Below are 24,420 nucleotides of genomic sequence, written 5' to 3'. Positions count from 1 at the left end.
GACAGACTGATATTCTGCAAAAGGTACAGGGATTGGACTGCTGAGGACTGGGGTAAAGTCATTTTCTCTGATGAATCCCCTTTCCGATTGTTTGGGGCATCCAGAAAACACCTTGTCCGGAGAAGACAAGGTGAGCGCTACCATCAGTCCTGTGTCATGCCAACAGTAAAGCATCCTGAGACCATTCATGTGTAGGGTTGCTTCTCAGCCAAGGGAGTGGGCTCACTCACATTTTAGCCTAAGAACACAGCCATGAATAAAGAATGGTACTAACACATCCTCCGAGAGCAACTTCTCCCAACCATCCAAGAACAGTTTGGTGACGACCAATGCCTTTTCCAGCATGATGGAGCACCTTGCCATAAGGCAAAAGTGATAACTAAGTGGCTCGGGGAACTAAACATTGACATTTTGCGTCCATGGCCAGGAAACTCCCCAGACCTTAATCCCATTGAGAACTTGTGGTCGATCCTCAAGAGGCGGGGGGACAAACAAAAACCCACAAATTCTGACAAACTCCAAGCATTGATTATGCAAGAATGGGCTGCCATCAGTCAGGATGTGGCCCAGAAGTTAATTGACAGCATGCCAGGGCGGATTGCAGAGGTCTTGAAAAAGAAGGGTCAACACTGCAAATATTGACTCTTTGCATAAACGTAATGTAATTGTCAATAAAAGCCTTTGACACTTATGGAATGCTTGTAATTATACTTCAGTATACCATAGTAACATCTGACAAAAATATCTCATAACACTGAAGCAGCGAACTTTGTGAAGACCAATACTTGTGTCATTCTCAAAACTTTTGACCACGACTGTATTGTATTGTAGGACACCCTCTAAACGTATTATACGGATCCCTTTGCCAAAAGTAGTTTAATTTGTTGTTGTTAATAATATTCATTCAAAAAAACTGGGCCGCAGACCCCCTGCAGTAACTGGACCCCACTTTGAGAACCCCTGCTAAAAATGGTGTATACATAGTGTGTTATGTCACATTTGGCAATTCGCCCTACAGTGGGAATGGTTATGTCACCCTTTATAAACAATTTATAGTGTAAGACATATGCTTACAGATTATTTGTGAAGCATTTATGTAGTGCTTATGAAGCCTTTACATATGCTATATAAAGCCTTTATAAGTTTTACTTTGTTTAAAGTGAGACCCAATATTTGCCAATGATAAGTGTTCGTACCAGGATTCTGATAGGGTTAATGTGGGCAGTTCCATTGTTTACATCCTTGGAGTAGGAATTGCAAGTGGATTGCACTAATTTTACAGTACTTTAAAATAAACAGATCAGCCGATATTATTGAAGGACACATATAGTACAATCATGGTGAAATATTGTGTTAATGTGTCCTCCTTTCCAGGGAAACATTGCGGCCATTAAGTACGTCACTAACAAGAAGCGCATTGAGCTCACCAGGATAGTTCTCTTTGAGCTCAAACATGTGAGTGTTTTATTCAGTAGCCTGTAAACATGTTGCCAGGGCAACAATGTCCTTTCTACTATTTCCTGTACTTATTATGTTCTAAGGTGTATACTTCGCTCAGGTGTTAATTATTTTGTAACTAAGTATGTTGGTGATTATGTATGTTGATTTTCTTGCCTCCAGATGCGTGATGTTCAAAACGAGCACCTGACTCGCTTTATCGGAGCCTGTATCGATCCTCCCAACATCTGTATCATCACAGAGTACTGTCCCCGGGGCAGCCTGCAGGTACTTCACAACCTATTGACTCTCATTGTTCCATTCTATTCTATTCCATTCTATAACCTTATAACCTTAGCATTGTTAACTAAAACCCCTTTTGGTCTCTTAACTCCCACACCACACATTCACACATTGAATAAGTAATGAACCATCTAGCTTACAGGAGCTACCATTGGGTCTTGAGATGGTTGGTTTACCCTCTAGGCTACATGTGTTGAATACCGACAGCCTGTGTGAATGGAATATGACATGTCATGCATATTATGATGTTAGCATTGTGGCCTGGGATTAACGTGTGGGTGACCTTCATGTATGGCTGATTTGAAACATGGAATATGGTCTGAATATTAGAGTGTGTGTGTGTGTGTGTGTTTAAATAGTCATGTTTATGTTCATGTGTTGTGCAGGATCTTATGGAGAGCGAGAGCATCACCTTAGACTGGATGTTCAGATACTCTCTCATCAACGACATTGTTAAGGTGCGTCTCCATCCTTCATCCTCCATCCAGAGATTTTAAACTCAGATATAGGACAGTATAGAAGGAGGAAAGTGAGGAGGGGGTTTGTGACAAAGTAGCGATGGGTCCAGGATTCGAACCAACAAGCATAATATATATGTGCTGAAGTCCCCAGACCACTAAACTGGTACTTAATGTTGTTTTCACAGTATTGGGGCTAGGGGAGAGGTAGAAAATATTCAAATAATATTTATTCTGTCATACCTCTACAGGTTTTTGTATTGTCCATATTGTCGTTATGCCAAGTGTGTTACTTCTCACTTACACTTTATTGCATGCTCTTACACTAGATTTGTGTCATATATTTTCAACAAGATGTTTGGGATTAAACCAGATCCAACCAATCTGTTAGGTATATTGCCTGCAGCAGGAGTTGGGATTTTCCAGGCTGTGTCCTGGTTAGAAGGATGAATGAAGAAGTCATGCATTTTACTTGAGTTAGACTCGATTTAATGCCTCTCAATGTACATTCTAGCAGAAATAGCTGTTGTGAGAAGGCTAGCTCTGTACTTTCTTTTCTGGCTTTGCAGAGGAAGTTCTGCCTATTTTCAATGGAAGTTAATGGGAGGGTACACATTGTTTGGTTATTGACTTGTAATGCATAGGTTGTTCAGCAAATGCAATTTCGTTGGCAAAAGCATGTGACAGTTCCCGCCCCTCTGCATGGACCTGTGCAGGAAACATTTTACACAGGGTCGCCCACTGGTTGGATATCTTGTGAATCACACCATCTTTGATTCTAGGGGATGGCCTTCCTTCACAACAGTGTCATTGTCTCCCATGGTAATCTGAAGTCCTCTAACTGCGTGGTGGACAGTCGCTTTGTTCTGAAGATCACTGACTACGGGCTGGCCAGCTTTCGCGAAAAGTCCAATATGGAGGACACACACGCCTACTATGCCCGTGAGTTAGCTGAGCTGCAGAAACACACTCACATGTAGACAAAGACTCGAACGCATGAGCAAACAAACACACACACACACTCTAAATAACTCAAACCAAGTGATTGAGTGGCACGATCCCTGCCATTGTTGTTGTTATTCAAAAACTAAACATGCCCACTTTCCCATACAATTGGCTGGTACGTCTGTTTTACACAATAAACTGCTGTCTAAGCGTTCTGTAACAATGTCCCCTCCTGAGAAAGACCTTGCTGGCTCCATTTAATTACTTGTCATTGATGTGGCTCAACGGTCAAATCACCTGGCTGAAAAAGTATTGATTAGTTGCTGATTGAGATGGTGGGTATTAAAACTCTCAGTAAATCTGGCTCTTTCTCTCTAAGTACATCTTTGGCTAAAGAAATCTTGAAATTACCTGTTATTCTTATGTTGTGTATAATGTGTATGTATATACAGATGAAGTCGGAAGTTTACATACACTTAGGTTGGAGTCATTAAAACTCGTTTTTCAACCACTCCACAAATTTCTTGTTAACAAACTATAGATTTGGCAAATCGGTTAGGACATCTACTTTGTGCATGACACAAGTAATTTTCACTGTATCACAATTCCAGTGGGTCAGAAGTTTACATACACTAAGTTGACTGTGCCTTTAAACAGCTTGGAAAATTCCAGAAAATGATGTCATGGCTTTAGAAGCTTCTGAAAGGCTAATTGACATCATTTGAGTCAATTGGAGGTATACCTGTGGATGTATTTCAAGGCCTACCTTCAAACGCAGTGCCTCTTTGCTTGACATCATGGGAAAATCAAAAGAAATCAGCCAAGTTGTAGACCTCCACAAGTCTGGTTCATCCTTGGGAGAAATTTCCAAACGCCTGAAGGTACCACGTTCATCTGTACATATAATAGTACGCAAGTATAAACACCATGGGACCACGCAGCCGTCATACCGCTCAGGAAGGAGACGCATTCTGTCTCCTAGAGATGAACGTACTTTGGTGCAAAAAGTGCAAATCAATCCCAGAACAACAGCAAAGGACCTTGTGAAGATGCTGGAGGAAACAGGTACAAAAGTATCTATATCCACAGTAAAACACGTCCTATATCGACATAACCTGAAAGGCCACTCAGCAACGAAGAAGCCACTACTCCAAAACCGCCATAAAAAAGCCAGACTACAGTTTGCAACTGCACATGGGGACAAAGATCTTACTTTATGGAGAAATGTCCTCTGGTCTGATGAAACAAAAATAGAACTGTTTGGCCATAATGACCATCGTTATGTTTGGAGGAAAAAGGAGGTTGCTTGCAATCCGAAGAACACCATCCCAACCGTGAAGCACGGGGGTGGCAGCATCATGCTGTGGGGGTGCTTTGCTGCAGGAGGGACTGGTGCACTTCACAAAATAGATGGCATCATGACGAAGGAAATGTATGTGGATATATTGAAGCAACATCTCAAGACATCAGTCACAAAGTTAAAGCTTGGTCGCAAATGGGTCTAACAAATGGACAATGACCCGAAGCATACTTCCAAAGTTGTGGCAAAATGGCTTAAGGACAACAAAGTCAAGGTATTGGAGTGGCCATCACAAAGCCCTGACCTCAATCCTATCGAAAAATATGTGGGCAGAACTGAAAAAGTGTGTGCGAGCAAGGAGGCCCACAAACCTGACTCAGTTACACCAGCTCTGTCAGAAGCAATGGGCCAAAATTCCCCCAACTTATTGTGGGAAGCTTGTGGAAGGCTACCTGAAACGTTTGACCCAAGTTAAACAATTTAAAGGCAATGCTACCAAATACTAATTGACTGTATGTAAACTTCTGACCCACTGGGAATGTGATGAAAGAAATAAAAGCTTAAATAAATCATTCTCTCTACTATTATTCTGACATTTCACATTCTTAAAATAAAGTGGTGATCCTAACTGACCTAAGACAGGGAATTTTTACTAGGATTAAATGTCAAGAATTGTGAAAAAAATGAGTTTAAATGTATTTGGCTAAGGTGTACGTAAACGTCCGACTTTAACTGTATATACAGTACCAGTCAAACGTTTGGACACAACTACTCAGTCAAGGGTTTTTCTTTATTTTTACCTTTTTCTACATTGTAGAATAATAGTGAAGACATCAAAACTATTAAATAACACATATGGAATCATGTAGTAACCAAAAAAGTGTTAAACAAATAAAAAATATGTTTTATATTTGAGATTCTTCAAATAGCTACCCTTTGCCTTGATGACAGCTTTGCACACTCTTGGCATTCTCTCAACCAACTTCACCTGGAATGCTTTTCCAACAGTCTTGAAGGAGTTCCCACATACAGTGAGGGAAAAAAGTATTTGATCCCGTGCTGATTTTGTACGTTTGCCCACTGACAAAAAAATGATCAGTCTATAATTTTAATGGTAGGTTTATTTGAACAGTGAGAGACAGAATAACAACAAAAAAATCCAGAAAAACGCATGTAAAAAATGGTATAAATTGATTTGCATTTTAATGAGGGAAATAAGTATTTGACCCCCTCTCAATCAGAAAGATTTCTGGCTCCCAGGTGTATTTTATACAGGTAACGAGCTGAGATTAGGAGCACACTCTTAAAGGGAGTGGTCCTAATCTCAGCTTGTTACCTGTATAAAAGACACCTATCCACAGAAGCAATCAATCAATCAGATTCCAAACTCTCCACCATGGCCAAGACCAAAGAGCTCTCCAAGGATGTCAGGGACAAGATTGTAGACCTACACAAGGCTGGAATGGGCTACAAGACCATCGCCAAGCAGCTTGGTGAGAAGGTGACAACAGTTGGTGCGATTATTCGCAAATGGGCCTGGGGCTCCATGCAAGATCTCACCTCGTGGAGTTGCAATGATCATGAGAACGGTGAGGAATCAGCCCAGAACTACACGGGAGGATCTTGTCAATGATCTCAAGGCAGCTGGGACCATAGTCACCAAGAAAACAATTGGTAACACACTACGCCGTGAAGGACTGAAATCCTGCAGCGCCTGCAAGGTCCCCCTGCTCAAGAAAGCACATATACAGGCCCGTCTGAAGTTTGCCAATGAACATCTGAATGATTCAGAGGAGAACTGGGTGAAAGTGTTGTGGTCAGATGAGACCAAAATGGAGCTCTTTGGCATCAACTCAACTCGCCGTGTTTGGAGGAGGAGGAATGCTGCCTATGACCCCAAGAACACCATCCCCACCGTCAAACATGGAGGTGGAAACATTATGCTTTGGGGGTGTTTTTCTGCTAAGAGGACAGGACAACTTCACTGCATCAAAGGGATGATGGACGGGGCAATGTACCGTCAAATCTTGGGTGAGAACCTCCTTCCATCAGCCATGGCATTGAAAATGGGTCGTGGATGGGTATTCCAGCATGACAATGACCCAAAACACACGGCCAAGGCAACAAAGGAGTGGCTCAACAAGAAGCACATTAAGGTCCTGGAGTGGCCTAGCCAGTCTCCAGACCTTAATCCCATAGAAAATCTGTGGAGGGAGCTGAAGGTTCGAGTTGCCAAACGTCAGCCTCGAAACCTTAATGACTTGGAGAAGATCTGCAAAGAGGAGTGGGACAAAATCCCTACTGAGATGTGTGCAAACCTGGTGGCCAACTACAAGAAACGTCTGACCTCTGTGATTGCCAACAAGGGTTTTGCCACCAAGTACTAAGTCATGTTTTGCAGAGGGGTCAAATACTTATTTCCCTCATTAAAATGCAAATCAATTTATAACATTTTTTACATGCGTTTTTCTGGATTTTGTTGTTGTTATTCTGTCTCTCACTGTTTAAATAAACCTACCATTTAAATTATAGACTGATCACGTCTTTGTCAGTGGACAAATGTACAAAATCAGCAGGGGATCAAATACTTTTTTCCCTCACTGTATGCGTAGCACTTGTTGGCTGCTTTTCCTTCACTCTGCCGTCCGACTCATCCCAAACCATCTCAATTGGGTTGAGGTCGGGGGATTGTGGAGGCCAGGTCATCTGATGCAGCACTCCATCACTCTCCTTCTTGTTAAGATAGCCTTTACACAGCCTGGAGGTGTGTTGGGTCATTGTCCTATTGAAAAACAAATGATAGCCCCACTAAGCCCAAAACAGATGGGATGGCGTATCGCAGCAGAATGCTGTGGTAACCATGCTGGTTAAGTGTGCCTTGAATTTTAAATAAATCACAGACAGTGACACCAGCAAAGCACCCCCACACCATAACACCTCCTCCTCCATGCTTTACGGTGGGAAATACACATGCAGAGATCATCTGTTCACCCACACCACGTCTCTCAAAGACACGGCGGTTGGAACCAAAAATCTCAAATTTGGACTCCAGACCAAAGGACACATTTCCACCGGTCTAATGTCCATTGCTCGTGTTTCTTGGCCCAAGCAGGTCTCTTCTTCTTATTGGTGTCCTTTAGTAGTGGTTTCTTGGCAGCAATTCGACCATGAAGGCCTGATTCACACAGTCCCCTCTGAACAGTTGATGTTGAGATGTGTCTGTTACTTGAACTCTGTGAAGCATTTATTTGGGCTGCGATTTCTGAGGCTGGTAACTCTAATGAACTTATCCTCTGCAGCAGAGGTAACTCTGGGTCTTTCATTTCTGTCGCGGTCCTCGTGAGAGCCAGTATCATCATAGCGCTTGATGGTTTTTGCGACTGCACTTGAAGAAACGTTCAAAGTTCTTTACATTTTCCGTATTGACTGACCTTCATGTCTTAAAGTAATGGACTGTCGTTTCTCTTTGCTTATTTGAGCTGTTCTTGCCATAATATGGACTTTTACCAAACAGGGCTATCTTCTGTATACCACCCCTACCTTGTCACAACGCAACTGATTCACTCAAAAGCATTAAGAATGAAAGAAATTCCAAAAATTAACTTTTAAGGCACACCTGTTAATTGAAATGCATTCCAGGTGACTACCTCATGAAGCTGGTTGAGGGAATGCCAAGAGTGTGCAAAGCTGTCATCAAGGCAAAGGGTGGCCATTTGAAGAATCTCAAATATAAAATATATTTTGATTTGTTTAACACTTTTTTGGTTATTATTCCATATGTGTTATTTCATAGTTTTGATGTCTTCACTATTATTCTACAATGTAAAAAATAGTAAAAATATGAATGAGTAGGTGTGTCCAAACTTTTGACTGGTACTGTACATATACACACAGTGCATTCAGAAAGTATTCAGCCCCCTTCCTTTTTTCCACATATTGTTACGTTACAGCCTTATTCTAAAATTGATTAATTTAATTGTTTTCCTCATCAATCTACACACAATACCCCATAATGGCCAAGCAAAAACAACTTTTTAGAATTTTTTGCAAATGTATTAAAAATAAAAAACAGAAATACCTTATTTACATAAGTATTCAGACCCTTTGCTACGAGACTCGAAATTGAGCTCAGGTGCATCCTGTTTCCATTGATCATCTTGTTTCTACAACTTGATTGGAGTCCATCTGTGGTAAATTCAATTGATTGGACATGATTTGGAAAGGCACACGCCTGTCTATATAAGGTCCCACAGTTGACAGTGCATGTCAGAGCAAAATCTAAGCCATGAGATCGAAGGAATTGTCCGTAGAGCCCCGAGACAGGATTGTGTCGAGGCACAGATCTGGAGAACGGTACCAAAACATTTCTGCAGCATTGAAGGTCCCCAAGAACACAGTGGCCTCCATCATTCTTAAATGGAAGAAGTTTGGAACCACCATGACTCTTCATAGACCTGGCCGCCCGGCCAAACTGAGCAATCGGGGGAGAAGGGTCTTGGTCAGAGGGGTGACCATGAACCCGATGGTCACTCTAACAGAGCTCCAGAGTTCATCTGTGGAGATGGGAGAACATTCCAGAAGGACAACCATCTCTGCAGCACTCCACCAATCAGGCCTTTATGCTAGAGTGGCGAGACGGAAGCCACTCCTCAGTAAAAGGCACATGACAGCCCGCTTGGAGTTTGCCAAAAGGCACCTAAAGGACTCTCAGACCATGAGAAACGAGATTCTCTGGTCTGATGAAACCAAGATTGAACTCTTTGGCCTGAATGCCAAGCGTCACGTCTGGAGGAAACCTGGCACCATCCCTACGGTGAAGCATGGTGGTGGCAGCATCATGCTGTGGGGTTGTTTTTTAGCGGCAGGGACTGGGAGACTAGTCAGGATCGAGGGAAAGATGAACGGAGCAAAGTACAGAGAGGTCCTTGATGGACACCTGCCCAGAGCGCTCAGGGACTCAGACGGGGGCGTGTCCCTAAGGACTGGGGCTGTGACCCTAAGGACAACGCAGGAGTGGCTTCTGGACAAGTCTCTGAATGTCCCTGAGTGGCCCAGCCAGAGCCCGGACTTGAACCCGATCGAACATGTCTGGAGAGACCTGAAAATAGCTGTACAGCGACGCTCCCCATCCATCCTGACAGAGCTTGAGAGGATCTGCAGAGAAGAATGGGAGAAACTCCCCAAATACAGGTGTGCCAAGCTTGTAGCGTCATAATCAAGAAGACTCAAGGCTTCAACAAAGTACTGAGTAAAGGGTCTGAATACTTATGTAAATGTGATATTTCAGTTTTTTATTTTTATACATTTGAAAACACTTCTAAAAACCTGTTTTTGCTTTGTCATTATGGGGTATTGTGTGTAGATTGATGAGGGGAAAAAACAATTTAAAATAAGACTGTAACGTAACAAAATGTGGAAAATGTCAAGGGGTCTGAATACTTTCCGAATGAACTGTGTATATATATAGTGTATAATGTGTATATTTATGTTGTATTATACAGGGCACATTCGAAAACGAGACCTAGGTCTCAATATGTCTTCTCTGTTAAAATAAAGGTTTCCACCTCTACCTCCCTCTTTCTTTCTTTCCCATCCCCTTTCACTCCCTCTCCCTCTATAGGGAAATTATGGGCAGCTCCAGAGCTGCTGAGGGCAGATAGTCCCCCGCCATGTGGCACTCAGAAAGGGGACATCTACAGTTTCGGCATTATCCTGCAGGAGCTGGCCCTGCTCCGAGGGGTCTTCCACGTCGAGGGGGACACCCTTAGCCCCAAAGGTGTGTGTGTGTGTCTGTGCGTGTTTTTCAGGCAAGTACAGTGCATTCAGAAAGTATTCACACCCCTTGACTTTTTCCACATTTTGTTGTGTTACAGCCTGAATTTAAAATGGATTAAATTGAGATTGAGATTTTGTCGCTGGCCTACACACAATACCCCATAATGTCAAAGTCTTTCGAAATTTTTACCAATTAATTAAAAATGAAAAGATGAAATGTCTTGAGTCCCACCCCATTGTTATGGCAAGCCTAAATAAGTTCAGGAGTAAACATATTCTTAACAAGTCACATAATAAGTTGCATGCAATAATAGTATTTAACATGATTGTTGAATGACTACCTCGTCTCTGTACCCTACACATACAATTATCTTTAAGGTCCCTCAGTCGAGCAGTGAATTTGAAATGCCTCGCAAAGAATGGCACCAATTGGTAGATGGGTAAAAAAAATTAAAAAGCGTTGAGTTTAATGGCTGTATTAAGAGATAGCTGAGGATGGATCAACAACATTGCACTTGCTCCACAATGCTAACCTAATTAAGCGAGTGAAAAGAAGGAAGCCTGTAGAGAGAAAAAATATTCCAAAATATGCATCCTGTTTGCAACAAGGCACTAAAGTTATACTGCAAAATGTGGCAAAGCAATTCACTTTTTGTCCTGAATATAAAGTGTTATGTTTGGGGCAAATCCAATACAACACATTACTGAGTACCACTCTCCATATTTTCAAGCATAGTGGTGGCTGTATCATGTTATGGGTATGCTTGTAATTGTTATGGACTGGGGAGTTTTTCAGGATTTAAAATAAATGAAATGGAGTTAAGCACAGGCAAAATCGTAGAGGAAAACCTGGTTCAGTCTGCTTTCCACCAGATACTGGGAGATTCATTCACCTTATAGCAGGACAATAACCTACAACACAAGGCCAAATCTACACTGGAGTTGCTTACCAAGAAGACAGGAAATGTTTCTAAGTGGCCAAGTTGCAGTTTTGACTTCAATCTATTTGAAAATCTATGGCAAGACACAACCAATTTGACAGAGCTTGAAGAATTCTGAAAAGACTAGTGGGCAAATGTTGCACAATCCAGGTGTGGAAAGCTCTCAGAGACTTACCCAGAAAGACTCACAGCTGTAATCGCTGCCAAAGGAGCTTCTACAAAGTATTGACTCAGGTGTGTGAAAACGTATGTAAATGAGATATTTCTGTATTTCATTTTCAATACATTTGCAAACATTTCTAGAAACATGTTTTCACTTTGTCATTATAGGGTATTGATTGTAGATGGGTGAGGGGAAAAAATCTATTTAATCAATTTTGAATTCAGGCTGTAACACAACAAAATGTGGAATAAGTCAAGGGGTATGGATACTTTCTGAAGGCACTGTAATTATTATAGAATACATATCAAGGTAAATAGGGTTAGAGTTAAAGATTGAAGCACAGACAAATATGGATGGACACTTGAAGCAATGAGAAGAAAAAACGGATGAGGTTGGCAACTTTTATTTTGATTATTTTTGGGAAAGACAAAGCATTTAATTGCACAATATATATTTATTTTAATACCATCATTTTAGTCTCATTGAGATAAAACAAATTATTCAAGAGAGACCTGGACTATATTACCTTCTGTGTAGAACACAAATCTTTTTGAAAGGCATCTTGGAGAGGGAAAATGTACAACACATTTTTTGGTTTACACATTTGTCATTTGTTATTTGTGTTCTCCGAGAGGCATGGCACTGAATCCAAGTAGATTCTGAGAAGTGTTTCTCATCCCTCCTTCCTCCTGTCGCTCTCTCTCTCTCTCTCTCTCTCTCTCTCTCTCTCTCTCTCTCTCTCTCTCTCTCTCTCTCTCTCTCTCTCTCTCTCTCTCTCTCTCTCTCTCTCTCTCTCTCTCTCTCTCTCTCTCTCTCTCTCTCTCTCTCTCTCTCTCTCTCTCTCTCGGAAAGTACTATGAACATGTGTGTATGTGTTTGTTCATGCAGGTCTAGTAATACCTATAATTACTAGTATACTAATAATGTGCCCGCCCCAATAGTGATAACCCAGAGTTGTAATACATTACTTTTTTTAAACGGAAAATATAGAAAATCTTAGGGTACTCTCTGTCTCTTTCCTTCTCTTTTTTCTATCTTTCTTACTTAATTTCTGTCTTTCTCTCTCTCTCCCCCCCCCCCTTTTCTCTCCCTCTCTCTCCCTCCCCCTCAGGTGTTTTTTTTTATCAGTCTTCTCCTTCCATCTTTCCTTTTACATTCCAGTCCTGTCAGCCCTGGGTCTGTGATATCTCTAAGGTGCCGACTCTCTGTCACCATATATCTTTCACCACACACACAGACACACACACACACACACACACAATGTATAAGTACACATCCTTACACATTCTAAATTGCTGCCATCCACCTTATTCTCCAGGGAAACATACATCTCCTGCATAGGAAAATATCCTCAGGATTCCTTGACATTCCCCTAAGTATGTAGGATCAAAAGCAGATCCCATTGGTCATAAAGGGCTAGCTCCCTAGTTGCTGTAGAAATGCCTAGTCAGGCTCTTATGGAAGCATATTGAAATACTGTACATTGAACTAGAGTTAAGAACGTGCAGTAAGCTCACTCCACAGCTAGCTTGAAATGACGCCAATCGGTTCGTATGTTGTCAAGTTGTCATGTGTGTAGAGCAGGTAGGTAAAGCATGGGTTCCCAACCTTTTTTCCCCAGGGCCACCTTTTTCACATTTGTATTGTTTATTGAGATTGCCTGTATTAAATACACCACCAGCTTGATTTTGTTTAATTCTCACATATTCTCTCTCCCCCCTCTCTTCCTCCCTCTTTCTCTCTACCAGAGATCGTAGAACGCGTGGCGCTGGGCCAGTGGCCCTACCTGCGGCCCTCCCTCTGCCCTCAGAGCCACAGTGAAGAGGTGGGCCAGCTCATGCTGCGCTGCTGGAGCGAGGACGGGAACGAGAGGCCCGAGTTCCACCACATCAAGCTGCTGCTGCGCAAACACAACAGGTACGCTATGTCTGTACGCACTGCTTAAACCTCCATTAACACCATACACGTTACGTGGTGCCAGATCTACAGACATGCACTTATACCCATCCACTCACTTTAGAGATCTGCATGCATTCAAAATAACTCTCCACACACAAACATGTCTGTGTTTATTTTACCCAATGACTCACAACAGGTTTGCACTGCTCTGACAACTATCTTCAAAAACCAACTATCTTTATTACTCCTCTCCCCCATCCCTCTCGTCATCCCTCCCTCCACAGAGGTTATGGGTCTAATATCCTGGACAACCTGTTGTCTCGTATGGAGCAGTACGCCAATAACCTGGAAGAACTTGTGGAGGAAAGAACACAGGCCTACCACGAAGAGAAACGCAAGGCTGAGGCACTGCTCTACCAGATACTTCCACAGTGAGTGTATTAAAAGGACCACAGTGGGAATAAGTTGTGTAGCTTTTTAGTTTTCCTCAATGAATTTAAATGTTATCCTCAATGATTGTAAAGTCAGTGTACTGGGTTGTGTAAAAAAATATCTAATTAAGTCAAAAAATGATATACACAAACACACCCTCACACAGAAACGTTCATCAAAGGCTGTACTCTGCAGAGGACTAATAAATACAAACATAATTTGGTGATTGGACTGAATCATACACAGACACACATACACACATGCATACACACACACCACACACACTCTCTTGCACACACACGCACACAAACGCAACACACACACAGCCTACTCACTCTGCTTAACACTGTCTGTGCGTGACATAGCTCTGTAGCGGAGCAGCTGAAGAGAGGGGAGACGGTGCAGGCAGAGGCCTTTGACTCAGTCACCATCTACTTCAGTGACATTGTGGGCTTTACCGCCATCTCAGCAGAGAGCACACCCATGCAGGTCAGTCCTGAATTAACGTAGTAAATAGCAGTTTGACAATACTCCTGATATGCAATGGCTTTGGGCTGTCATGAATGAGAAGTGGAGTATGCCATTTTCCGGAGCAAATTAAAATCATATATTTGAGTTGGGATCGCTGAACTGCACTCCATTTAAGAATACTTGTGTTCAATGTGCACTTTTCAGAAGTTGACTATTGCAAATGCCTCATATCTTTAGGCAAATTAATTGACTGTTATTCTACTTAAAGGAAACATATTTTATGCAGTGGCTGATAATCTTCATGTTTCACCATAGGTGGTGACCCTATTGAATGACCTCTACACGTGTTTTGATGCCATCATCGACAACTTCGATGTTTACAAGGTGAAGTCTAAACCTTGTTTTTCACACAGGGAGTGCAAGCGTTTAATACAACTGATTCAGCTAATCAAGTACTTGAAGATTAGTTGAATCAGGTGTGTTAGTGCTAGAATGACAAAGACCTGGACACACTGCGGGCCACCTGTACCACGGTTACCTACCACTGGGTTAAGTACATATTTAAGAACCCTAGTGACAGTGTGACCGTCTCTCACACTGTGGCGCCCTCAGGTGGAGACGATAGGCGATGCGTACATGGTGGTGTCTGGGCTGCCTGTGAGGAACGGCAATCTGCATGGCCGAGAGATCGCCCGCATGTCGCTGGCCCTGCTGGAGGCCGTACACTCCTTCAGAATCCGCCACCGACCTGCCCAGCAGCTCCGTCTGCGCAGTGGCATCCACAGTGGTGAGCAGTTTTCTGACAAATGCACTTCATTGAGCTTGTCTGACACTGTGGAATCATTGGAATATGTGGAATATTGGAATAGGTTGTGTGTGTGTTCTCTCCAGGCCCTGTGTGTGCTGGTGTTGTAGGACTGAAGATGCCTCGGTTCTGTCTGTTTGGAGATACAGTCAACACAGCCTCTCGCATGGAGTCCAATGGGGAGGGTGAGAGTGACCCATCTCTTTTATCTACTATCTCATAACATACACATGCACTAGTCCTTCTCTGGCTTCAATGACCACATACAGTTGAAGTCTGAAGTTTACATACACCTTAGCCAAATACATTTAAACTCAGTTTTTCACAATTCCTGACATTTAATCCTAGTAAAAATGCCCTGTCTTAGGTCAGTTAGGATCACCACTTTATTTTAAGAATGTGAAATGTCAGAATAATAGTAGAGAGAATTATTTATTTCAGCTTTTATTTCTTTCATTACATTCCCAGTGGGTCAGAAGTTTACATACAGTCAATTATTATTATTATTATTATTAGTCAATTAGTATTTGGTAGTATTGCCTTTAAATTGTTTAACTTGGTTCAAACGTTTTCAGGGTAGCCTTCCACAAGCTTCCCACAATAAGTTGGGTGAATTTTGGCCCATTCCTCTTGACAGAGCTGGTGTAACTGAGTCAGGTTTGTAGGCCTCCTTGCTCGCACACGCTTTTTAAGTTCTGCCCACACATTTTCTATAGGATTGAGGTCAGGGCTTTGTGATGGCCACTCCAATACCTTGACTTTGTTGTCCTTAAGCCATTTTTCCACAATTTTGGAAGTATGCTTGGGGTCATTGTCCATTTGGAAGACCCATTTGCGACCAAGCTTTAACTTCCTGACTGATGTCTTGAGATGTTGCTTCAATATATCCACATAATCTTCCTTCCTCATGATGCCATCTATTTTGTGAAGTGCACCAGTCCCTCCTGCAGCAAAGCACCCCCATAGCATGATGCTGCCACCCCCGTGCTTCACGGTTGTGATGGTGTTCTTCGGCTTGCAAGCACCCGCTTTTTCCTCCAAACATAACGATGGTCATTATGGCCAAACAGTTCTATTTTTGTTTCATCAGACCAGAGGACATTTCTCCAAAAAGTACGATCTTTGTCCCTATGTGCAGTTGCAAACTGTAGTCTGGCTTTTTTAAGGTGGTTTTGGAGCATTGGCTTCTTCCTTGCTGAGCGGCCTTTCAGGTTATGTCGATATAGGACTCGTTTTACTGTGGATATAGATACTTTTGTACCTGTTTCTTCCAGCATCTTCACAAGGTCCTTTGCTGTTGTTCTGGGATTGATTTGCACTTTTCGCACCAAAGTACGTTCATCTCTAGGAGACAGAATGCATCTCCTTCCTGAGCGGTATGACGGCTGCGTGGTCCCATGGTGTTTATACTTGCGTACTATTGTTTGAACAGATGAACGTGGTACCTTCAGGCGTTTGGAAATTGTTCCCAAGGATGAACCAGACTTGTGGAGGTCTACACATTTTTTTCTGAGGTCTTGGCTGATTTCTTTTGATATTCCCATGATGTCAAGCAAAGAGGCACTGAGTTTGAAGGTAGGCCTTGAAATACATCCACAGGTACAACTCCAATTGACTCAAATGATGTCAATTAGCCTATCAGAAGCTTCTAAAGCCATGACATCATTTTCTGGAATTTTCCAAGCTGTTTAAAGGCACAGTCAACTTAGTGTATGTAAACTTCTGACCCACTGGAATTGTGATACAGTGAATTATAAGTGAAATGTGAAATAATCTGTCTGTTAACAATTGTTGGAAAAATTACTTGTGTCATGCACAAAGTAGATGTCCTAACTGACTTGCCAAAACTATAGTTTGTTAACTAGAAATTTTGGAGTTTTACAGTTTTTCTCGATTGCTAAGACACATTTCTTGAAAGCTGCTCTCCTTTTCTCTTAACTGTGAACACAAAACCCAATTTTCAAGCTACATTCACAAAACCTCAGACTCTTCTTGCAAAACCAAACTTTCACCTCAAAACAGTTCAATCTGTGCTCAAAACTGAACTATGTTGTCAAATCGTGCCCCGAGTCAATCAAAATAAAAACACTACTGAACAGTCACTAAACACTACGTAGAAAAAATTGAAAACACAATGCTCAGGACATGAAGCTGGAGAAATAAATGTTTATTGTTCACTGTAGGCTAAATGCATGTTGCAAAACAAAAAAAAACTGTGCATTTAGCACTTGTACAAAAAGACAAAACAGAAATCTTGTGCATTTACATGTAGCACTTGTAAAAACAAACAGAAATCTTATGCGTTTGCCACTTGTGTACAGTAAGCCCATCTAAAAATAAAGTACAAAAATATACAAATAAGTGCATTACTCAGCCACAGCATCATGTCTCTGTACTGGGTCAGGCCACAGGACTTCATCCACATCACAGGCCACATTTTGTCTGGCCAGGCAACGGGGGAAAAAACCCCTGGCATGCCGTATCCAGGCTTGGCATGCCTCCACACCTATGTCACCACAGGCAAGTCCCATGGCTTGCAGGAGATTTACCCTGGTATAAGGTTGGCGTTCATATACCTTCCACCGCCATGAGGAGAAGAATTCCTCAATGGGGTTTAGGAAAGGGGAGTACGGTGGAAGGTAAAGATTGATAAAACCTTGGTTCATATTGTACCACTCTCTAACCTGGAGGGCTCTGTGAAAACTCACATTGTCCCAAACAACAACATAGATGGGATGCTCATCCTGCTGCCCTAACAAAGCATCTCGCATGTGATTGAGGAAAATGAGGAGCTGGTGAGTGTTGTAGGGCCCCAGGTTGGCATGATGGTGGACAACCCCATGATTGCTGATGGCAGCACATAATGTGACATTGCCACCACGCTGCCCAGGAACACCAACAATGGCCCGATGGCCAATCACATTACGGCCTCTCCTTCTCCTTTTGGTGAGATTAAACCCAGCTTCATCCATGTAGATGTATTGATGGGGTCTTTCCATTGCATCCAGTTGAAAAACCCTCTATAGAAATAGATATTGTTTTGTAAGTGATACGGAAAAAGTGATTTAGGCCACTACAGTAAATCACTACTTAGAGTAATCAACATTGAATGTGTCTGGATATATGCCAACCTGTACATACTGGAATCTTTGCTCTTTGACTCTGTCTGAGTTGCGATCAAAGGGCACTCTGTATAGCTGTTTCATGCGCAGTCTGTTGCGCTTGAGGACACGATCAACAGTAGAGAGGCTGACACTGTTGATACCCTCAAAATTTAAATGGTCCTCAATGATCTTCTGCTGAATTTCGCTCAGTTTAATGGCATTGTTCTCACGGACCATATCAACAATTAGGGTCTCTTGGTGTGGGGAGAACATACCTGTCCTCCCACCCCCATGTGGCAGTCTTTCAATTCTACAAAAAGAGAACATGGAGTTACAAAAATATACATGGAATACTAGGCCTACAAACAGTTAGACCAACCCTCCATTACAATACTACAGTACATTGGTACAGTGATGTACTGAAACATATATTTACTTACAGTATACTGTGGTACAGTATATAGTATGTCATACAGTAATTGCTGTCAACATTTACATACTGTACTATAATGTCAAAAAAAGGTAATTACCTGTTCTCTTCTCTAAATCTTCGGATTATGGTGGACACAGTGAATCTACTGATGTTTGGTTGTACCCTTTGTCCAGCCTCCCTCATGCTCATACCATGGACAAGAACATGGTCAATCACAGTAGCTCTGATTTCATCAGATATTACTGTTCTTTGTCTTCGCTGACCACCTAGACCACCTCGACCTCCTCTCACACAAACTCTTCCTCTCAATGAAAATGTGTTGGCAAGTTATGTCTAAACAGGTGAAAAGTGCTTATGGTTTTGCCAAAAGAGTGATTGATTCAATCAGTGGGTTCAGGCAACTGAGCATTTGGTTCAGACAATAGGGTTTAGTGTTTTAGCAATTGAGAAAAACTGTAATGACTCCAACCTAAGTGTATGTAAACTCCCGACTTCAACTGTATGTCATGTTATCATCCCTCAGCCCTAAAGATCCACGTGTCGGATGCCACGCGCGCGGTGCTCGACGACTTCAACTGTTTCCAGCTGGAGCTGAGAGGAGACGTAGAGATGAAGGGCAAAGGGAGGATGAAGACCTACTGGCTACTGGGAGAGAGCACCAACATGGCTTGAGATAGAGAGAGAGAGAGAGAGAGAGAGAGAGAGAGAGAGAGAGAGAGAGAGAGAGAGAGAGAGAGAGACTCGGTAGAAAAGAGAGAGACTCGGTAGAAAAGAGAGGACTGAGGTAAAAGGAACAGACATGCATACAGATTCACATGAGAATGGAGTGAAATGGAAATAAGCAAAAAACTGTACTCCTGACAACTCCCTCCTGAATGATAGTCTCATCAACAGTCTCACTGCTCTTCATGGTGATACCTTGGTTAATTTAGGTGAACAAGCTCTCTCTAGATTGACTTACCATGGTGGATAACCTATCAACGTTGACCTTCCATGGACAGCTTTAGACTTGTACCTCTACAACCAAAGGAATGATATCACTGCTACACCGCTGTGTACCGATTGGTGAGGCACCACCTCTGATTGACACAGACGATGGGCATTTGCGAACATCGCCACCAGTGTTCCAGAGTTGTAACTATCGCTTTTGTGAACAAACATTTTGGACATTCTTGTTGGACCTGTTGTTTGTGGTGACGAGAGTTGTCCAATGTGTTATTTTGTGGTTATTTGACTTTGTGACTGACTTGGTGTTCTCTAACATTTGTGTAGAGGCCTTAGTGTTATGTGAAGCATTCACTGGTGTTATTCTATTTATTTCACAGTGGTGTGTGTTCTATATTACTATATCAGTTTGTTCTATATCTATATCAGTTGAACAATAATCAACTGAAGACCAGAGGGGTATACTACGAATGTAGCTAGATGTATTCAGGCTTTTCTGAAATTAGCTAGCTTCAGTTAGCTTCACATTCCAGCTCAGGCTTCATGCATGTTACGAAGGCAGATCAGGCAGATATTGATCGTTCACCCGCCGCTTACTCGAGCCGGGCTTGTAACTGCGAGTTCATGTCGCACATAGCTAGTCAAACGCCGAACTCTTCATTGAGAAAATACTGAAACATCAATCCATGGGTGAGTCAGTGCCACATTTTCATTTTTGCCTAAATCTAAATGAAAGAAAAACAAACCTGCAAATTCAGCAGGCTATGGTGTGAAATGGGCTATTACAAGTGCTGTCTTTCTTGCGCATATCGTTTCTTTGGTGTGCTTAGCAATGCACGAGTGCCACGACTCCCCACTCCTATCGATAAAATCATTGTATTAAGTCATACGGCAGTTTTACTGCACGTGAAGTTTCAAATGCATCCTGTCATTACTAAATGTGTTGTGTGAAATGTATTTGAATATTACCATTTTTAACACACAAGAATTTGATTGGTCCTCAACTCAAGGCTCAAACACTTCATTCAGGATAAATTGAGTAAACCCTGAGTTAGCCTTGCCGGGAGCAGATTTAGTTCTGAAGGATTCGTTGCCATAGAAATGTACCTGGCTAAAAGGTGAGCCACATTCGTGTCACCGGTTATCCCGAGTTGAACTCAGAGTTGACCAAAGTTACCTCGCTAACTCCTCAAACCAGATTCGTAGAATAGGGCTCAGTAATCCATAATAATAACAGTCCACAAAGTGTGCCCCACAGCCTACTAGGCTATGTGCTTTAGGAGGAAGTAGTGGAGGTAATCACCACCATGCCAATGTAGGCTATCTAATTGACATTGGTGAAATGTCTCAAATGGACACTTATGGCTGTTAAGTAAGGACATTAGGCTTATAAATAAGTTAATATGCATTCAACAGGACTGTTCAAAAAGGATTTACAGCTAAAATGAATATTTTGGGTAATAAAAAAATAATTTGCTTTAATCTTCAAGATAAACTGCGATGACAATGAAAAATTGAGAATTAGAGTTGGCCATAAATGACAACTTTGGGGTGAATTACATATTATTAACTAGTCACTGTTAATACTGTCTGCGTGGTTATAACTAGTCCTCTCACATTAATTCTTATATTACAGACTCATTTTGAGCTTCAGATTTTCTAATTGTCCTTTTTCCTTTTCTTACAAGATGATGTTATACTCAATAGCTTATATTTCACACTCAAGGGTAGAAAAGAATGAGGAAGTCTAGCTCTTCACTTCTTATTGTTACTGATGAGAAAAGTCTGATTTATTTTCAGATTGGGAGTCCTTCTAAATGGCAAACATAGTATAGTGAAAAATATATATTTAAATGGATATATGCCCATAGACTCTCAAAGTTGACTCTGAGGATACTGGTTTGGCTTGTGATTTGCAAACATGTTACAACAAACTACTATTTTGCCTTTTGTTCACTGTTGTTTTTGGGTGGCTCCACTCGTTGTCTATCTGAGAGGAACAGCTGCACCACCTAGCTACTCGGCTCAGAAGTGGAGCATCACTGATAGGCAGTAGGCACCCATATACCAACCAACACTATGGACCATGTGAATGTGCTCTCACTTGAACGGCCCTAAACCTTAAACTTATCATCAGTGTGAATATCCGCTTTCCAACTTAAGTCTAAATGATTTGATCATTTCATTTTCCATGAGTGAATGTATCACCTAAGACAAAGCCAATACTCCTGAAATGATCAGGATTGGTCATGAGAAGTGTAAATGATAACAGCTCTGTGTGATGTCAGGGAGACACGTCATTGACCAGTAGGAACTCACCCAATGTCAGGCTTGATCTGACAGGTAACCCAGCGGGCAAAACTGGTTTCAGTATAATCTATTTTATGACGTCATAGTCAGGTTGTATACTGGTTGTGTGAAAGTTTATGCAGAAGTTAATTATTTTTAGCAACCAGAAAAATACGTCTTTGTCTAGTTGTAATCTGACCAGATAACAACCAAAATATGACGTCTTTCCCATTATATCTTCTTGTCGTGAAAAATATGTCTTTACCTGGTTGTAACAGAGACCCGTTGGTTGTAATGTGGTTATATGATTTCTTCTCAACCAGAAAACCAGTTTACGATCAGAAAATGACATCATTAAGACGATTCCAAGGCAGGTCCGTCTGCATACGGTATGTGTCCACTATGAATGTGCTCTTTAAATGGGTCTCTGATGCAGTAAAATGTATTGTGTTGTTTTGGTTGCCTTGTCTGTATTTTAGAGGAGTGGGTTGGTCTTTGAATGACTGTATGTTACCATGTACGGTTGTGTTTTAAAATATGACATTGACATTGTTTTGGGGGAGAAAGAAATGTTCAGTTATATTGCCTGTCTTGTTTCGGGTCAGTTGAATGTCTTTATAAAATCAGTTGATAACCCAAATCTTCTTCTGAGTTAATAGCAATGTGTTATTGTGCTTGATGTAATTTTGGCCAAAACTTGATGTACTTTCCATGTTTAGTTATTTATTAGACCTTACAATCTAAGTGAGACAGTCCATGCATACAATTGCATTTTGTATCACAGTAGGGCACAACAACCCACATACTCGTAGTCTAATCTACAGGTTACATATTTCCATCTATATAAATTATAAACTTGAAGTAATAGGGATATACAGTACCAGTCAAAGTTTGGACACACCTACTCATTCAAGGGTTTTCCTTTATTTTTACTATTTTCTACATTGTAGAATAATAGTGAAGACTTCAAAACTATGAAATAACACATATTTAATAATGTAGTAACCAAAGAAGTGTTAAACAAATCAAAATATATTTTTCAAAAAGCCACCCTTTGCCTTGATGACAGCTTTGCACACTCTTGGCATTCTCTCAACCAGCTTCATGAGGTAGTCACCTGGAATGCATTTCAATTAACAGGTGTGCCTTCTTAAAAGTTAATTTGTGGAATGTCTTTCCTTCTTAATGCGTTTGAGCCAATCAGTTGTGTTGTCACAAGGTAGGGGGGTTTACAGAAGATTTCCCTATTTGGTAAAGTCCATATTATGGCAAGAACATCTCAAATAAGCAAAGAGAAACATTTACATTACATTACATTTACATTTAAGTAATTTAGCAGACGCTCTTATCCAGAGCGACTTACAGTTTAGTCACATTATTATTATACTTTTTTTTCTTATACCCCCTGTGGGAATCGAACCCACAACCCTGGCGTTGCAAACGCCATGCTCTATCAACTGAGCTACATCCCTGCCGGCCATTCCCTCCCCTACCCTGGACGACGCTGGGCCAATTGCGCGCCGCCCCATGGGTCTCCCGGTCGCGGCCGGCTACGACAGAGCCTGGATTCGAACCAGGATCTCTAGTGGCACAGCTAGCATTGCGATGCAGTGCCTTAGACCACTGCGCCACTCGGGAGTTAGGGTTTGTCATTACTTTAAGACATGAAGGTCAGTCAATTCGAAACATTTCAAGAACTTTGAAAGTTTCTTCAAGTGCAGTCGCAAAAACCATCAAGCGCTATGATGAAACTGGCTCTCATGAGGACTGCCACGGGAAAGGAAGACCCAGAGTTACCTCTGCTGCAGAGGATAAGTTCATTACGAGTTACCAGCCTCAGAAATTGCAACCCAAAATAAATGCTTTACAGAGTTCAATTCACAGACACATCTCAATATCAACTGTTCAGAGGAGACTGTGTGAATCAGGCCTTCATGGTCGAATTCCTGCAGAGAAACCACTACTAAAGGACACCAATAAGAAGAAGAGACCTGCTTGGGCCAAAAAACACGAGCAATGGATATTAGACCGGTGGAAATTTGTCCTTTGGTCTGGAGTCCAAATTTGAGATTTTTGGTTCCAACCCCCGTGTCTTTGTGAGACGCGGTGTGGGTGAACGGATGATCTCTGCATGTGTATTTCCCACCGTAAAGTATGGAGGAGGAGGTGTTATGGTGTGGGGGGTGCTTTGCTGGTGACACTGTCAGTGATTTATTTAGAATTCAAGGCACACTTAACCAGCATGGCTACCACAGCATTCTGCAGCTATACACCATCCCATCTGGTTTGGGCTTAGTGGGACTATCATTTGTTTTTCAACAGGACAATGACCCAACACACCTCCAGCTGTGTAAGGGCTATTTTACCAAGAAGGAGAGTGATGGAGTGCTGCATCAGATGACCTGGCCTCCACAATCCCCCGAACTCAACCCAATTGAGATGGTTTGGGATGAGTCGGGTGGCACAGTGAAGGAAAAGCAGCCAACAAGTGCTCAGCATATGTGGGAACTCCTTCAAGACCGTTGGAAAAGCATTCCTCATGAAGCTGGTTGAGAGAATGCCAAGAGTGTGCAAAGCTGTCATCAAAGCAAAGGGTGGCTACTTTGAAGAATCTAAAATCTAAAATATATTTTAATTTGTTTAACACTTTTTTGGTCACTACATGATTCCATATGTGTTATTTAATAGTTTTGATGTCTTCACTATTATTCTACAATGTA

At 41.8% G+C, this 24,420-nt stretch overlaps 1 protein-coding gene across 1 annotated transcript in view; it reads left to right on the top strand.

Annotated features, from left to right (window-relative positions):
• LOC121586904 (atrial natriuretic peptide receptor 1) overlaps positions 1-22,370 on the top strand; it is a 148,543-nt gene extending 126,173 nt beyond the window's left edge. Inside the window, exons 11-22 of the mRNA XM_041903947.2 lie at positions 1,375-1,455; positions 1,621-1,725; positions 2,127-2,198; positions 2,981-3,140; positions 10,064-10,219; positions 13,071-13,239; positions 13,506-13,652; positions 14,019-14,142; positions 14,440-14,508; positions 14,737-14,911; positions 15,016-15,114; positions 18,990-22,370. Coding sequence (XP_041759881.2) covers positions 1,375-1,455; positions 1,621-1,725; positions 2,127-2,198; positions 2,981-3,140; positions 10,064-10,219; positions 13,071-13,239; positions 13,506-13,652; positions 14,019-14,142; positions 14,440-14,508; positions 14,737-14,911; positions 15,016-15,114; positions 18,990-19,138 — 1,506 coding nt within the window. The 3' untranslated portion in view covers positions 19,139-22,370. The remainder of the gene's footprint in view (positions 1-1,374; positions 1,456-1,620; positions 1,726-2,126; positions 2,199-2,980; positions 3,141-10,063; positions 10,220-13,070; positions 13,240-13,505; positions 13,653-14,018; positions 14,143-14,439; positions 14,509-14,736; positions 14,912-15,015; positions 15,115-18,989) is intronic.
• The last annotated feature ends 2,050 nt before the right edge of the window (positions 22,371-24,420 follow it).

Source organism: Coregonus clupeaformis, chromosome 17 (assembly GCF_020615455.1).
Source record: "Coregonus clupeaformis isolate EN_2021a chromosome 17, ASM2061545v1, whole genome shotgun sequence".
NCBI lineage: Eukaryota > Metazoa > Chordata > Actinopteri > Salmoniformes > Salmonidae > Coregonus > Coregonus clupeaformis.
The sequence above is the reverse complement of the archived record's forward strand: the minus strand, read 5'-3'. Positions and strand labels throughout refer to the sequence as shown.